Here is a 17,860-nt window from a genome sequence, read left to right as displayed (position 1 = left end):
GGGATCTGTGTCAGTGATCTAAAATGTTCATAACCTACCTTTTTTTCCATGAAGAAGAAAAGACTAAGACTATCCAAAAGTAGATCTCTGGGAATAAAAAGTGTGATAAAAGTATGTTTAGTTTTGGTTGAGAAGATTCAATTGTTTGAACTTGATTGCTGGACATTGATATCCATCATATTTCTTCACTGTGCATATGTGTCAGCAGAATACAGCTTTGAGCACAGATGCATTCCAGCAGTATACTTTAAAGCTATTCAAGTGTTGCATTGATATGAGTGTCCTGCATGTAATTTTACAATATGGCTGATAAACATAGCCGAAAGAAAATAAATGCCTAGACCTTCAGTGAAGACTAAAATGTTGAGTTATGTCACCTTAAAACTAACTAAATGTTAAAAGGTTCCTGTAAAGGTTAAAATGACATGTGAGTAAACCTTCATCTAGATCTAGATCAGTATAGGCAGGTTTGTTTTTCTAGGATTTTTTAAGAGGATGTTCTTACCGAGGCTTCTTGTTCTCCTCTCCAGGACCAGTACCAGCTGTGCTACAGGGCAGCATTGGAGTACCTGGGGAGCTTTGACCACTATGCAACATAACCACTCCTACCGAGCAGCCTCCCTGGTCAAACCTCTCAGGAGTGTGCCAAGTGTCCCATCTCAGCCACCATCCACTCACTTGACCCCCTTACAACTCTTCAACCCCTCGCAGCCAGCAGAGGGGAGGAGAAAAAAAGGGACGCGCTTGCAGACCCGGCAACGGGTCCAACCAATCACAGAGATCCACACTGATTTAAACACCCAGCGAGATATTTGCTTTAAAAATAATGGCCGAAACATGAAAAAGACTCTGACAAACATGACAACTCTTGTACAGATGCGACAGCGCAGAGCGGCAGCTCGCCTCTCTGCTCCGTCGAAGCCAAACCTCCCTGATTGTCAAAGGCTACTGGTAGCACTAAGAGAGCACTCTCTTTGTTTTGATGTTAATTTTATTGTCAATATTATGATTCATTATGTTATTGTTTAGTATATTTGTTCTTTTTAATAATCATTTAACATCAGACATTTCTTTTGTCTTAAACTGCCCAGCATAGGGCGTGCATTATTTTCATAATCGGTACTTTTTTATTTTTATTTTAGGGTACTTTAGCACAAGGGACATGTATTTTAAACACGTTCCTAGATACTAATACGGGAGGACCACTGTTCTCTGAGCTGCTTTCACATTATTTTCTTTTTTTATTCATATTATGTGTCATAAACGATGTTTTTGGTCTTATTCAGTTCAATAACCCAAAAAATTGCCTTTTTTTCACATGCCGTTCCGCTAAAAGAATCAACTTTGACAAATTGATTTAAGAGCACACAGTAAAGTTTGTCCTCCTGCAAACATGGTAGCTAGTTACAAAAGAAAACAGTGGATTAGCTGACAGGAGAGGAAATCAGAGGTGTACAGAAATGGGAAGCACATGATTTCTACGTGTTTTGTTTTGTTTCATCAGAAGCCTATGGCATTGAGGCCTTCATACTCCACAGCGGAGAACTTACCTGAGGAAAACAGACTTTTATACCCAAAGGGTAGTTGACAGAAAAGAAACTCCCTGATCTCTGAATATTGTTGCTCTTCAAGTCCCTCCCATCTCCTCGCTGCCTATCAGCCTGGTCGCTTTGCTGGAGCTGAAGCACACAGACCTGAAGGAGCCGAGCGCTGGTTCCTGTGGGCTGAGGAGTGGAGCCATTCATGGCACCTGTACAGAATCAACCATTCCTACCAGAGGGAGAGAGACTCAGACCTTTGGACTGAAACCTGATATTATTTTATACAGAAATAGAACTATAAATATATATAAATATATATATAATTATGATTGATTATATATATGTACAATTACACATAGATATATACACAGCTTCAAAGGTATATTGTTAAAAGGATTCATTCTGCTGATCTACCAACCCTAGAGGCGGCAGAGAGCCTGCTGTCCTAGAGTGTGTATTAATGGAAACACCGTTGTATCTACTGTACTACCATAGTAACTTCGACAGTCCGTCTGAACGAGGAAAAACAGCACAACCCCCCCACCCCACCCCACTCATCGAAATGGACGACTCCTCACTCAGAGCGGGGCCATCGCACCACTCAAGCACACATCTTCTCCCACAAAACGCCGCAGGAGGGGGAGCATCCGATCCGAGAGGCCTAAACGGTGTGGTGGCGGTGGTGGAGGCGGTCGTGGGAGGGAGGGGGGACTTGAAAACGCTGGCGAAAAACTAAAATGTTCATTTTTAACTTGTGAATGCTTAGTGCTGTAGGGGTTCGATCTGTTGTACACACAGTCTGTTTTCTATTTGTTATAAAGAACTGGAATTTAAAAACAAACTGTTGATGAAAAAGAAAAAACGTTGATGTTAATAAAGTTAAATAATTGGGTTTTTTTACAAATCTGCCTTGTGATACTTTATCTTTTGATCCTGTTGTTTGCACCGTGTTCTTATCGGATAAACCCATTGTATCTTCTAGTACATTTTGAGGCCCTCAGGGACACCAGGGAGCTGTCTGCTTTATCTGTTTCTAGAAATGCTGCCAGTTAGAAATATTTCCTGATCTCTGACCACTGTGAATAAGTTCATGATCCTTTGTCCTCATCTTCAGGCGTTTTTAGGAGTTTATTTTTCCAGCATTGTAACTTCATGTTCAGTTTCTTAAAGCTTTGTGTTTGCAAGGTTGAAGTTAAGAGCTGTGAACAACATCCACCCCCTCCTTTTTTAATATGCAACAAAAACAACAACTCACAATCAGATTCTTTGTCAAAACCACAGTTGCTTCAGATTATTGAAAGCTGCAGGCTTCCAGGAGTGGAGCTTTTTAATTCGACTCTATTTCTACTTCATGTGAGGAAGGGGAGAAGCTTCAACGCCAGCAGAGCTGTTACACAGCTTTAATCCAGTCGTCTGATCCTCCAGAAGGCCTCATTTCTCTGCTGGATTTGACGGTACCATGAAAGACCTCAGCCATGTCAGCCCACTGTGATGCATTCAGCCTTCAGATGGTTGCAGCCCTTCAGTTGAGTCACAGCTACCAGGGCCCATGATCACATCCAGCACTGGCAGCCCTGGCAGCACTCATTTACAATATAAAACCAATGTCGTCCAGCATTTTCAGCACTCAGCCCCCTGAGCTGTAAAAATGCTGTTGTCCTTGTCAAAGTACTCTCGGGTGAAATCAGTTTTTGAAACGGCGCCACACTTTTCAATGTCACTTCTCACTGACCAGTCAAAATCAAACAGGGCAGGTCTTTGGGTACCAGCATCTAACAGCTATTGCAGGGGAAATATTGATCTGACTCGTCTTTTTGAGGGCTGCTGCTGGTGCCAGGACAGGATTCCTTTATATTTACATGTATTCCTTATTATTTTATTTATTGATCAGGGAAAATTTTAATCTGAGGAAGCAGTTTAAAACAGACCCTAAGGATACTACAAAGAGAAATGGAAGTCAGGGAAAAAGTGCTCTAAACTGGAGGATGTGGGTGCTGCCAGCATAAAAACAACAGCTGTGAATGCAGGCCCTTGTATATGAACGTGGATCGACCAAAATTTAAGTAAACTCACATTAAGCTCCTGTGAGGACCTCTGTTTGATTTTGGCACCCCATGTGAGCAAAGTGGTAGCTCTTAATTCTGTGCGAGGTTCATCCTGCACGTGTGTAAGATGTGTCTTTTGGAAAAATGTCATCCTGCTCTATTTTAGCAAATCTATCGCTCGGACAATCGTTTCAGTGGAAAATGCTTTAAAAGAAGATGTTTCTGCAGCATGTCATAGATCCCCTCTTCCAAAACTTTTCTCCTGCATGGTTCCAGACTTGAGATATTGCATTCACAAGAATGGGCTAGATGGACAGAGCAAAGCAACACAGAACAGGCTCCTATCAGTCTTTTAACAACTTTTCTCCCTACATTACATTTACAAAAAAAAAAAAAACTTGAGGAGCGCTGGTTCTCTTGAGAGGATTCCTGTGTTAAACACAAAACCAGAGCTGGGCAATGCGCACAAGCCTTTTCTTCACATCCTTCAACATTATCTGAGGCTGACAGCTAAACTGCTGTAGCAGTGGCTAGCAGGACTGATACCTAAACATGGTGAAATTCAGATGGTACTAGAAAAAGCTGGACTCTGGCATGATGAAACTCCTTATGCAGGAAGGAAATTTAAAGTAAACTTAGCAATTAGTTGAAAATTTTTAGATTAAATTGCAATATGGCCTGCTGCAATTCCCACATCGCAGAAGGAGCAATATTTCTTTAACCTGAAATGTGTGTCAAAACACAGTTTAAAACTTTCTGCAGTAGTGATGCTCTACACATTTTTTTATCAGTCAAGTGTCATTACTTTAGAATAGTTTCTAAAAAGTCCTCTACGTTACTCATTTTTGTATTTTTCTTAATGAAATTGAGAATAATAAAAAAAGATCACTCCCTTCACAACACAATTCATATCAAAGTTGCAATATGAGTCTAAAAAATTACAGTTGGATATGTTTCAAAATTGCTCAGCGCTTGTTTAAGCTATTTAAAGGCTATTATTAAGGTTTTAATATTGCATGTGTTTGTTGTAAACTGATTAATACATTAATCATTGATCATGGTTAATGTATTAAAACACACAGTCCAAGTCTAAATTAATGTCTCAGGTTTTTTGTGGTTGTCAGGTAAACATGCACAATGAATTAGAAATAAATAAATAAACATCTGCAGCACCACAAAGTGTTTAAAGGTAGAGGCCCCTGTTCTAAGCTTTTATCCCCCACAGGCCTCTCTGCAGTCACATGACTGGAAGCTATGAATAGGTGTTAAACCACCTGTTGCTTTTTAAAAAACAGCTTAAAAAAACAGGAGGAATTTTTCAAAAAAAAAAAAAAAAGAAATCAGGTTTAAATAAACAACATTTATTTTATGAGAAATATAATATATATTGAAGGGGTTTCTGCCATTTGATTTGAATGTGTTACTTGTTGTGAAATCCTTCAACGGTAGGGACTTTTGTAAATGCAACAGCAGAACAAAAACTCAATTACAGTGCATACAGAAAGCATTCAGACCCCGTTCAATGTTTTAATTTTCAGAGCAAAAAAAAAAAAAAACAAGCCATGAGGTCAAAGGAACTGCCTTTAGAGCTCAGAGACAGGATTGTTGTGAAGCACAGATCTCAAAGTTTGCTGATCTGATACGCAGTGTCAGCAGTGAGGCCTTCTATAGAGAGATGTGTGTCTTTCCAAATTACATCCAATCAGTTTATTTTACCACAGGTGGACTCCAACCAAGGTGTGGAAGCATCTCAGCAAAGACTGAGAAAAAGGAGATGCATCTGAGCTACATTTCAAGTGTTTTTGCAAAGGTTTTGTGACATTTCTGTTTTTTTTTTTGTTTTTTTTTCAATTTGCAAAAATTTCTAAAATTCTCATTTCACTTCGTCAGGATGGGTTACTGAGTGTGGAATAATGAGAATTTTTTTTTTTTTTTCGACAGTGGCATCAGGCTGCAGCATAAGAAAAAAGTGAAAATGAAAAAATCCTGATCAAACCACTCTACAAATGTCAGTGATGACACAAAATGATGATTCACGTTCTCCAAACTTTTCTGGCTGTAAAGTGAACTTCTAAATGCTAATGAAACAGTGATTAAAAGGAAGTGACACACATCCTAATAACATTTGGGCTGTTAGCTTACTGTATGCTGTCATGGAAATTAAACAGTCAATAGAATGAATTCACTCACAGAGGTTTAATGAAGCAGAATTGTTGTGTTTTTTAGTTTTAACTGATAAAAATGGTGGATTAAGTAACATAATTTAGCTTTTTAATAGGTACATAATTTGTTCATCTTATAGAGATTTAGCTTTGGTTGTCTCTAATCCTGGTGGTCTGTGTCCACAGAGGGGCTTCATTCTCCCCTGCAGTGTCTTCCTCTGTCCTCCTTCACTATTAGGCCACACAGCATGTTAAAATCACTCCCAGTGATGCCACATAAGAGACACCGCTGGGGGAAAAATGCTATGATCGCGTGTATGGAAAAGCACAGGAAAGTCTTGGTTTGTATGTTTATCCTGTGTGTAATCACTGCAACATATGAGAGGAGTCCAAACCGGGTCTAACATATGTTGGATTGGTTATAGTTTCCAACATTTGGGACTAACACATGCAGAACATGTGAGACTCTCAGAGAGGAATAATTTAAAGAAAAATAACTGCTGCAGTTTTGACTTTGGAGGTGCATTTATTTTTGTTGCTCCTCTGAGTCATGATAGTAATTTAGTACTGACATATTGGTGTTATTTCTGTATTTCAGCAGTGATAATCCTCTTTCTGACAGCTGGTTTGTTGTCATAAACATGTTTGGTTGTTTTTTAACTTGTTTGAAAGATGCAGATATAAAGGTCTATATTGGTAGAGGTGCTGTTGTGTAATCTAGAATTTTTCTTGGAGCATTTTACAAAGTTTTGTTTTGATTCCTGACATCATTGTAGCTGTACAAACCGTGTCCAGGTGTTTTCATTCAGAGACTATCTAGCCCGCTGTGTTTGCTGAAACCTAGCCTTACTAAGAAGAACTCAAACAACAGCTAAGCTCCTGAGTGACCCTGAGTGATACAATGACTAATCTGACTGGGTAAGGAAATTAGAAAACATATGTTTGACTGCTCTACATGTGCAAAATATGATGCTGAGCCATGTGTTCTTGTAGAGATTGTGTGAAATCCTCCCAAGAAGAGGAGCGTGAAGGTGAGTTGCTCTGCCTGAAGATTAGAGCCCAGTTGGAGGATTTGTTCTCCGACAGCCACCTGGCACAGGACGGCTTCCTGCTGAAACATGTGCAAAGGAGAAAGCAGGGCTATGTCAGCTTAAAGCTCCTCACTTGTTTGAAAAAGGTGAAAAAAAGGAAAGATTTGTGCGATTTCTCCGTGTTTACATTCCATCAGCTATACTCAGAAAATGCAAACAATGCTAAGGTTCTCACTGTTTGTCACAGATAAAGGCCCTGACCACAGACTGGCACCAGACTCTGGCTGGAGCTGAGAACTCCAAGCTGCTGGAGGTGAATGATGAACGCACCAAAGTGAGGCGGAAGAAGCCGCTGCCCAAATGGCTGCTATGCTCCCCCACCAGCAGGCTCCTCCTCACCTGGAACATTTCCAAGGAGAAAGCAGAAGAAGACGGCGTGGCCCGAGGCCCTGAGCATCCTTCACTCTCTGATAGGATCTTCCAAAAGTTCAGCTCATACGGCGACATTACTTCAATGTGGATTCTGCATCCTGGCACAGAGCTTCCCAAAGAGCTGCAGACCTATGCCAAACGTCACAAAGAGCTCGGCCAACATTTGTGTGCAGTAGTGAAGTTTGCAGAGTTGGAGGCTGTTCGTCAGGCGTATATTTCTCTTAAAGCAGAAGAGGAGACGTGTGGAGGTGAGGGCATGCATGTGGTTCCTTTGGGATATTATCCAACATACCACCTCACAGAGGAGAAAAACAACCAGGACCAACCTGAGGAGGAAAATCCACTTCAAAGCTCTCTCGAATCAGTCCAGGAGGAACCCTCGGTACAAGTTAAAGTTTCTGTTGAGAACATAAACACGTCTAAACCCCAAGAGACCAAGAGTAAGTCCACGCAAAGAACCTTGGAGCAGCTCTCCACCAGCTTTACTGGCCAGTACTTCAGCGGTGTGAATCAGAGCAGTAGGATGAACCTGTGCGCTGGAGACTGTGATAGGGATAATTCTCAGAGCCCCTGGGTGCTAAGACGCAAACATGCAGCCGCTGCATTAAACCTCGGGTTTTCAGGAGACCTGAAAGAGAGACATTTTTTAAACAGAGTGCTGCGTCAGCCTTTCGGCCCTGATGGAACAAGGGGGTTTCTGTGCAGATTAAAAAAACTGCACATGGAAATCAAGACCCTCATTGAATGAAGTAATACCTACTAACCTGTGGGAAAAAAATCAATAGATAATGAGAAAAATAAAGCATTTTTGAATTAAAGTAGAAGTTCTACTTACGTTTTGTCTCTCTATCAGAGACAAGAGAGAAATTTTGTTTGTTGGGGAGCTTTTTTGCCTTCATTTTGGACAGGACAGCTGAGGAGAGACAGGAAATATGGAGAGAAAGAATGAGGGAAAGCATGCACTAAATAGCACCGAGACCAGGAATTGATCCGTGACCAATGCATTGAGGACTACAGCCTCTGAATATGGGTCCCTGCTCTATCCACTGGGCTAAACCAGCACCAAGAACGATGTTTTTAAAGAAAAAGTTATGTTAATTTTGGAAGCTAATTTAAATTTAATCTTAAGTCTTTAAAGAGTTTTAGTCGATGAAAACTCAAAAACATTTTAGTCCAGTCTGAGTGAAATGTCCTCAGTTTGTTTTTCACCAAAACATTCATGTCTTCGGACTATTTTAATAAGTTAAATTATGACATTAATATAAACCCTCATATCAATTCAATATTAACACTTTAACACGATAAAAAATTCTGACAGGCACTGAAAAAGACTATTATGTGTAGTGTGAAGCGTTCACAACAGGGACAGGATCATTTTTCTGGTATTTGGAGGAAAGCAGAGACATCATCAATCTGTATTTAACAGAACTCATTTATCTGTAATATTGCTGGAAAAAACAGCTTGTCTCTTCTCCACAAAACAGAATTCATCCAAGTTTCCTGGCGAATCCTGAATTCACTTTTCTTGAAGTTACACAGGAAAGGTCCGCTCCATGGAGCCCGCCATCTTGGATATTTGCACCCTGAATGTTTCTACAGTACCACAGAAAAGACCAAACAACAAATCCCTCTGGTTGCTAGGGTTACCATAAGAAGTCTGAAACGCGACCTAGAATCGGACTGTTAGTTGTTGCCAATATTCCCCACTTTTACACACTGAATATTTAAAAAATTGGCAGCAGCTTTTTTACCAGGGAAACCCTATAAACAAGAAAAACCTGCCAAGACAAGAGACACTAATACCTCTCTTACAAGCGTCCCCTTCACTGCTTAGAACATGCTGAATACTCAAAACACAGACCAGACTGGGGTTCAGTGCCACATTTTAACCTTTTCTACCTTTTTAGGTCACAATTGTGTATTTAAAAGAAGCAGGACGTATACTGTAAGTGTAACTAGCTAGCGAATGCACAAACTCCCTATCTGCAAAAACCAAAGAGCAGCACATCCTCACATTGTAAACTTTGCTGAACAAAATGGAAATCATCACAGAGAAGGACAGTTTAAATCCTTTTTCCCTTGGGAGATTTTAAAACCAGACAGCAGCGTATATACTTATATTTAAGAGTTTAAGATACCATTGCTTATTTGTCACTTAATCCAACCTTGAACGTATTATAACACAGCATGTCGCCTCCTTTAGCGCTCTAATTAAGCTTTTCTCCTGCTGATTTCAACACTGGATTCATGTTTTTAACTAGAAAGGGATTGAAGGTTCAGGCATGTGAACCACAACTGCTTTGAGCTAGGATGATGCTACAGCTGCAGCCAATATTAGGATTCTGAATGTTACTACTAGCAGCATGTACAGATGACTTTTTTTACATCAGGTGCTGCTTTTTATAGGCATGCCTGATATTATGAAGACAGTCTGGCTGCAGACCCTTAATTTTTAAACTGCCACTCAGACTGTTCATATGAGACATCGTATATTTCAGAGCAGAAATACATGCTAGAACTTTTGAAATAAAATCAGATTAAACTTCAGTTTTGGTTAAAGTTTAAGGGTTAAAGTAACAGTTTGGATACCAAAAATTAAAAGTGAAAAACCTGACCTGCAAAACCTGATTACAAACCATTAAATAATGCTGAGTTAACAGTCTGTTTAAGGGAAAAAGGTCGTCCTCCATGAAAACATTCCAACGCAGCCAGCGTAGCTTATGAAGCTTCGTTAGCTGCATAAACTACATAAATAACAAAACTATGTAGCAAGTGGAGCTACGTAGCTACTGGAGCTAAAGCTAAGCTCACCAACAGCTAGGTAGCGATGTTATCGGCGTAGCTAAATTAGCTTAAGCTACATTTGCTAAAGCTTACATGGCTAAGGCTAACTTAGCCATAGATAATGGTGCTATGTAGCTAACATAGCTAAAGCTAAGCTCACAAAGCAGCAAATATAAGCTACACAGGTACATTATCTACCTACCAACATTAGCTTTAGCCACGTTTGCTAAAGCTCAAGTTGCTAAAGATAACATAGCTACAATGATGTATGTAGTAACGCTTATAATATAGTTGGCACAGCTATGTTAGCTTTTGCTAAAGTGAACAAAGTTAAAGAAAGACACCATTCATTCATAATTACTTCCAAAACAGATCTATACATAATTTAGGCTAATGCTAAATTTGACCTCTGACTTTTTCTGTTCTATTTATGGAATATTTATTAGTCTGTAATGTTTACCTTCTGGTTATTTCATGAATGTACCTTTTAGACGTTGTTTGAGTTTAATCAAACCATTCTATAACTGGAAATACATTATTACAGCACTTTCTTTCTGAGATATACAATACAGATACAGTGCTTAACAAATTTATTAGACCACCTGTCATAAAAACAAGAAAACATAAATAGTTTAGAAATCTTTCAAAAATCTGTTTAAAACTAAAAACTTCATTGCTATTTATTTTGCAAATAACAAACTGAAACAACTAAATAGTCCTTTATCACATATAATAACCAAAAAACTTCATATTTTGTATGGCCTCCTTTGGCCTTGATAACAGCTTGCATTTTTGCTGGCATTGTTTTTATGTACTTTTCCACAGTCTCTTTTGTTATTGAGTTCCAAATAGTTTCTAGCTGTTCCCACAGACTTGCTTTAGATGAAACTTTAGTGTCATGAATCTTTGAATCTACTAAATCCCAAATTTGTTCAACAGGATTCAAATCTGGACTTTGACTTGGCCAGTCCATCAGTTCCGGTACTCCAGATTCCTTTTTCTTGGTCAAATAGTCTCTGCACAGTTTTGAAGTATGCTTGGGGTCATTGTCTTGTTGGTATATGAACCCATGACCAATCAGATTCAGTCCAGAAGGGATTCCATGATGCACTAAGATGTTGTGGTAGATGTTCTTGTTCATGATACCGTTCATTTTCACTAATTTGCCCACGCCGTATCCACAAATGGAACCCCATACCATAATGGAATCTCCACTGTGTTTCACTGTGGGTGCAATGCATCTGGCATCAAAACGTTCTCCAGCTTTTCTGTGGACATAAACACGACGATGCTGACCGAAGAGTTCAAACTTAGACTGGGCCGTCCAGTGTACCTTCTTGCAGTCATCAACAGTCCAGTGTTTGTGCTCCCAGGAAAATCTGAGGTGTTTCTGGATGTTTGCAGGCCTCAATAATGGCTTCTTAGCAGTTATTCTTCCCTTTAAGCCTTGTTCCGTCAGTCGTCTGTTTATGGTCATTCTGGAGACTTTCTCAGACTCTGATCTAGAAGCATTCATCTCTGCCTGAAGATCAGCAGTGCTCTTCCTTCTGTCTCTAGTATTTCAAATCTTGAGGTATCTGACATCTGCTTCAGTTAACTTTGATTTCCTGCCTCTTCCTTGGCGCATTTTGTAAGTGCCAGTCTCTGCAGCTGACTCCAAAGCATACCTGACCACACTGTGAGAACACTTTATGTCTTTCCCTATTTCTCTCAAAGACCATCCAGCATCATGAAGTGCTTTAATGTGGACTCCTTCATTTTCAGTGAGCTCTCCACGTTTTACCATTTTGAAAAGGAATGAGGAATTTCAAACTGAATTCACCTTTTTATACCCAAATTTGAGCCGGCTCACTGGGCTTCTCTGAGAAGTCAGAAATTAATCAAGCATAACATTCAAGTACTAAAACTAATTTTTCTCTTTAGGAATGCAAGTAAATAACTATAATTTGACATATTAATCAAGAAATATTAATGTGCTTTACTACTTTTTCTGTTTTTTTGTAAATCAGTACATTTGAAAATTCATGGTTAACAATAATAATTCTATTTTAGCATTAAAAATATCATTTGGGTTAAAGAGCTTCTACATATTGGTGTATTAACCATTGCAGAAACATAAAAAATGATTTTGGTAATTACCAATGCTGTTAATTTAGGGCAGCTGTGGCATAAACCTTACTTTGGTTAGGGTAAGGGTGGTCTAATAAATTTGTTAAGCACTGTATATGTGTGTGTGTGTGTGTGTGTGTGTGGGTGTGGGTGTGTGTGTGTGTGTGTTATCAACATGACATCAGTATCAATAAATATTAGTGCTGTTACTGGATTAAAAAAATTAATCAAGGTAATCACATCACTACTCTGAGATTAATCATGATTAATCACAGCACTTAAAAAAATATTTTAAGTATATTTTTTATGTTTATATATATTTTAAGGTTGTTATTGTCAACTGTTTTATTTTTATTCTTTTAATTCTATGTACAGCACATAGAAAGTGCTGATCTGAGAGCTTAAAGATCCCACTATCAATACTTTTATATAGTTTGGTGGAAAGACAAAATAAGGGGCAAATATTTAAACTACAAGTGGTCTTAGCTGAGTAGTGCTTGAGTTAAAAAGCTATGATTCAGTCTGTCACATCTATTGTATATCCCTCAAATAAAAACATATATTCCCACTGTTTATTGAAGTTTCTCATCAGAAACTCCTACATTGGATTAATATTGTTAACAAACAGGACTTGCTCAAAGTTTAGGAGCACTGGTCAGCATTGATCTGAGCAGCTGAAGAAGAAAACTGTCCTGAAGAAGCTGAAGAGAGTGGTATGACCCACGTTGTTGTTAGCACCTTTGCTAACATTAGCAAAGATGTGCTTTGCCTGAAGGTGGTAATTAAGACTCGTTGTGCTTCGGTGTAAAGACAGTTCATTACTGCAGCATGTACCCACAATTTTGGTTTTATCTTAATTAACATTCGCCAGCTTTTTGAAAAGAAAATTGCCATTAACCCTCGCTCCCTTGTAATTTTTAGCTCCATCTGTCCTTGTTTGTCCAGAAAATGGACATGCAGAAAGGTGTTAATTAAATACTCATATTTCAATTTTTTTTTAACTTTCACTGCTTCAGATCTCCTCAACAACTTCAACCCTGACCATTAAAAAAATAAAAAATAAAAAAAATTCAAAGTTACACCCTTTTTATCCCAGTTATTGTACACTATTCCTATGACTTGGATTCAGTGAGATAGCCTCCATGCTAAACAGACGAGTCTATCGGAGCCAAAAACACGCCAGTTTTACCCTCCTTTTCTCGAGCCTCCTCCTCTACCAAATCATATGCGAGCGAATGCATTTGTTCATGTTGGGTTTATTTTATGTACAGGCATAAAAAAATCAGAGGAAATATGTAGGATATGAATCACGAACACACGCATTTCCACCTCTAACCAGAATGTGACCACAAATATGCCAATTATGTGCATATATAAATTTACTGCATATTTGAGATATGATATATTCTTATCTATTGATCGAAAGGACCCGTGCATCCTCATGCATGTCCATCCACTTGCTATTAGGTGAGGGCAAAGTTGAAATTGTCCAAATATCCCCCTTTCTTAGTCCCAGACTGCAGAACTCAGAAGTAACATTTCCGACTGTAAACACTCCACTTACGGCATGTCCGGTTGTAAACATAGACCCAGATTCACACCTGAGCACACACGTAGGAGCACACAAACTTTTCCTTAAACATGTAGCCTACTCTCAGACATCCATATCTAGTTGCATGAATTGGATCATTTAATTCTGATGATGTGTGTGGGTGAAATAGCACTCCAAACAGTCTGAGTCCATGGAAGGGAAACCATGTGTGTGTTGCCAAAGGGGTTAAAATGATGTGCTGGCACTATCTGCTGGGTCACTGTGGAATAGTAAAATTTAGAGCCCTGGTGTTCGAGTGACTGCAGAGAAACAGTTGCTATATGTTGTTTTGGTGCCATAGACACACAGTCAAAAAACATGTTTTTAATGGAAGTCTATTTGTCTGATTTCGGACAAACAAGGATGGATGGAGCTATTTCGCGTCAGTCGAGTTCTATGGGCAACACGTTTTTTTTTGTTTGTTTGTTTTGGGGGTGTTTTGTAATATGAAGAAAAATAATAACTTTGACCAAATTTGATGCCTCAATCTATAAAAATGTGACTATCAACTCAAAAAATGATGATAAAAATGATGAATGTCCTCAAAACGGACATAGTAGGATCCGAGGGTTACGCAGACCTGGGTCTGTCTCCTCACTCATCACTGCTGGCTGTGTCTGACCCTCTCACCTCTTCACCCCCAGGCATGTAAACATCTGCGCTGGAGGGCTATGGGAGCAAGTTGTGGTCAAACTTAGTCATATGATTGAATTGCGTTATTATTTTTCTAACGCGTTAAGGTTTCCAGATTAATCACAAGCGTTAACGAGGTAATGTTAACAGCCCTAATAAATACGAGAAATATCTGCTAAATATTACTATTGATATATCAGTCGCCAGTATTTATGAATATTTTGTGGAATTTTAAGCAAGACCAACAGACCTACATCCGTTGAAGACGTTTGCTTTGTTCATCCTCATTCTTTAAACTTTAAAGTGTTTCAGTGTCTGAACTACATTGAAATATTCGTATTGATTTAAGTATTGTCATAGCAAGTTGGCAAAAATCCAATACCATGCATACCTAATTTTTAGTTAATTTAATGCCAATCCTAACTCTTACATGCACAGATGAGCTACAGATTGAACCAACCTAGCAGCTTGTGCTCTCTCTGTCACACTGCACACAGGGAAGACATGCAAACACATGTGCTTCTCCTGCTCTCTCACTCATAAATATCATAGATTTTGGATTTCTGACAGTCAAGCACTGACATTTTAGTCTTGTTCAGTCTCACTGACAAGAACCTTACTTAATTTTTTGTCACTGTTTCATTATCTAGCTTGTTTTCTTCTTGTCTTCCTTACCAAAAAGTGTTGTCAAACAAACATCATGTTTCAGTTGATCAAAGTAACACTGCTTTTAAAGACATACTGATCTTACTGGACTAATATTTCTTTTTTATTTGTATGTTTCGCAAAGAAGTGCGCTAGATTTCTACATTTGGGAAAAAATGGGAAAAATTGGTTCACGTTTTACAGCCATTTCGCACAAGGCACTCCGGGTAGTAATCTTCTATGGCTGCATTGTTCTTTATGGATTGTCTTCCCTAAAACTTTTTTAATTTTAACTTCAGTACAGTGTTAGTGATGAAGACAATAAAGAAGAAATTACTTTTAAGTACATGCAATCTGAAAGACGTGGGGAAAAAGAAAACGTGACATCAGAACCCAGCATGCATTGCACAAAAAGTGTGAGTCTATTTTTTAATTTCCTCCAAAATCTAGAAAAATAGTGAGGTAATGCACATTATACAAAAAAAGACATAAATGTTAATCACTTAAGTTGATATGTCTAAATATGCATGGTTCCCTATAAGGGGGTGCAGTATTAGATCATAGACAGAAGGGGGCAGTATTCAGCCATGCTTACATTCATGTTATTTTAAACACTTCCTTCTTTTAGAGCTACAGGCTGCAGGAAGTTCATACACCATCATGTATTTAAGCAGAATACAACACATAGTTAAAGCTACAAACATCTTAAACTGTGTTATTTAAGCACTTGAGTCACAGCGTCTCAGAATCAAAAACTCCTTTTTGTCACACAAGCGGCCTCTGCAGTCCTGGGGCCTCAGCTCGTCTGCTCACAACTGCAAATTGCTGTGTATATTTGTTCTTGGGCCAGGATGGATGTACCTTGTTACCGCTTTTTCAGAGGAAAAGGTGTTTTCTTTCAACACCAGACACATTTAGCCAAAGCCCTCATTGTCCCACTGCATCTTTTTTCACTGATGCCTTGTTTAGATTTTGGTTCCTTAAAAAGTAGTTTTCCACTGGCTGAGATGACATTTGGCTGACGGATACTTGTCCAATCATCAAACCACATCTTGTGCAAGACGAGGGTAGAAGTAACAGTTGTGCCTGAGTTCCAGCCTTTCTAATGACACCTCGACTGGAATGGTATGTTTATAGTGTTACTGATTGAGGGCTTCCTTAAAATCTTGCCCGAACCTAAACAAAATGTGTTTCTTCACTCATCCACACCCAGTGGAAAAGCTTCAATCCGAAGTGTACGGGATTCGATCAAATTCAAATTGGAAACATTCTTTGTTGTCTTTTTTCCTCTTGTATATGCTGCGTGTCGACTGTCTACATGACTAATGTAATCTTAGCTGTTGAGTGAGACTTTGCATTGTATACAGATCAAGTGTTTCACTGTTATTGTCCCTGACTTGATTTAGCAATTAACAGCTGTTGCGCTTTTTGTAGGAGGCCGGTCTATGAAAACTTTGCACATCTGTGAGCAATATGGAGGCTATAGTGGAAATGTTCCTGCCCGATGTCAGGAAATGTTTCTGAGCTGATAGTTCCTTTTCAAGGATAGACAAGCACGAAATCCCCTGCTACCTGGAAGTTATTATGTATGTGCGAGGGCTGCCCTGGCCTGTAAGTGAGCCGTATGTCAAACAAGTTAGTAATGATAATTCTCATGTTCTCTTAATTTTTCCTATAGAGGATCAGGATAATTTTGCTGATCTGTTACCCAAATATTCCCACCCTAATGAAGAGTAAGAATCCACCCTTGATTTGTGGCACAGCTTTGTCCTTTAGGAAGACTTGAAGCTGAACTACAGCAGTTTGTGTTGGCTTCTTTTCAAACTAAGGGAAATCTATGCATGAGGTCACTGAGCAATCAACCTCTGGATATTCATCAATACACAAAATTGGTTTGCAACAAAGCTTGGGTAAAGATTTAAGCAGTTCTTTTCTTTTTCTTTCATTCAACACTTGGGGGATTTTAAGTCCTAGAGACTTCACAACGTCTCCACTTTACGAGTGGAATTTTGCAAAGCGTGATTTGTGTATAATTTGGCCAGAGGATGTAGGAATGACTCACAGTGTTAGAATGAGATATTTGTTAGCAAATAATTTGTTTCCTGTTGCGACTTTGACTTTTTTACCCCAGTGCAGAGATAGCTGTCTTGTTTCAACATCCTTGGCCGCAGACACATTTCCAAAACCGCACATTTAGCTCGAATCAACCATGTTCTTAAGGATTTATTTGTCTGGTTTATGGTCTAAAAACAGCCCCTGCAAGACTCTGTGTATCTGCCTTGTCTGTACACTCCAAACTGGCCTTTGTTTATATATGATTGACCTTACACACCTGACGCATTTCCTCCGCGGATGGTGTATTTATTTAGATTGCAGTCTGGAGCGCCTGATACCTTGCAAAAGCATGGCCATCTGCTCCTCGTTTGCTGCTCAAGGCTCAAGTCTAAAATACTGGTTTGTATTGAAGGTGACATGAACGTGAGACTTGGAACAACAACACCCTGGTTTTATCTCCGGCCAAGTGTAGATTGAATCCTCATGAAATACCTCCGCAGTGATAAGTCCATTTAACTGGGGTTAGTGTTGTCTTAGCACCTTTTAAACCTATTGTGAACTTTCTTAATTCCACCTAAAAGATTGAAAAACACTCACTTCAGCAGACCCCACTGATCTGCCCAATTCAGGCTATTACTGGTCACCCACTTAAGATGGCAGACTCTCTTGTGGCAGAAGGTAAATGTAAGCCCTTGCTCAGGCCAAAGCATCCTTTAGTGCTCCTGGAGCTAGAGCCAGGGAGATTATCATGTCAAGAGTAATCCGACTCGGCCCACAAGCACAACTATGGAGGAGGAGGAGCAAGAGTTGAGTGGGGGGGGCAGGCAGAGGC

At 39.2% G+C, this 17,860-nt stretch overlaps 2 protein-coding genes across 13 annotated transcripts in view; both read left to right on the top strand.

Annotated features, from left to right (window-relative positions):
* Nucleotides 1-2,425, top strand: part of LOC121519743 (receptor-type tyrosine-protein phosphatase F) — a 272,460-nt gene extending 270,035 nt beyond the window's left edge. For all 12 annotated transcript variants that reach the window (XM_041802600.1, XM_041802610.1, XM_041802607.1 and 9 more), the window contains one exon: nucleotides 531-2,425. In XM_041802600.1, the coding sequence (XP_041658534.1) occupies nucleotides 531-599 (69 nt within the window). In that variant the 3' untranslated portion in view covers nucleotides 600-2,425. The remainder of the gene's footprint in view (nucleotides 1-530) is intronic.
* Nucleotides 2,426-6,727: 4,302 nt separating this feature from the next.
* On the top strand, nucleotides 6,728-7,959 carry larp6b (La ribonucleoprotein 6, translational regulator b). Its single transcript, XM_041803001.1, has 2 exons — nucleotides 6,728-6,925; nucleotides 7,027-7,959. Exons 1-2 carry the CDS (start codon nucleotides 6,728-6,730, stop codon nucleotides 7,957-7,959), a joined length of 1,131 nt encoding a protein of 376 aa, XP_041658935.1.
* Nucleotides 7,960-17,860: the final 9,901 nt, after the last annotated feature.

The sequence above is a fragment of the Cheilinus undulatus genome, linkage group 13 (assembly GCF_018320785.1).
Source record: "Cheilinus undulatus linkage group 13, ASM1832078v1, whole genome shotgun sequence".
NCBI classification, from domain to species: Eukaryota; Metazoa; Chordata; class Actinopteri; order Labriformes; family Labridae; genus Cheilinus; species Cheilinus undulatus.
Note: the sequence above shows the minus strand (reverse complement) of the source record. Positions and strands in the feature narration are given on the sequence as shown.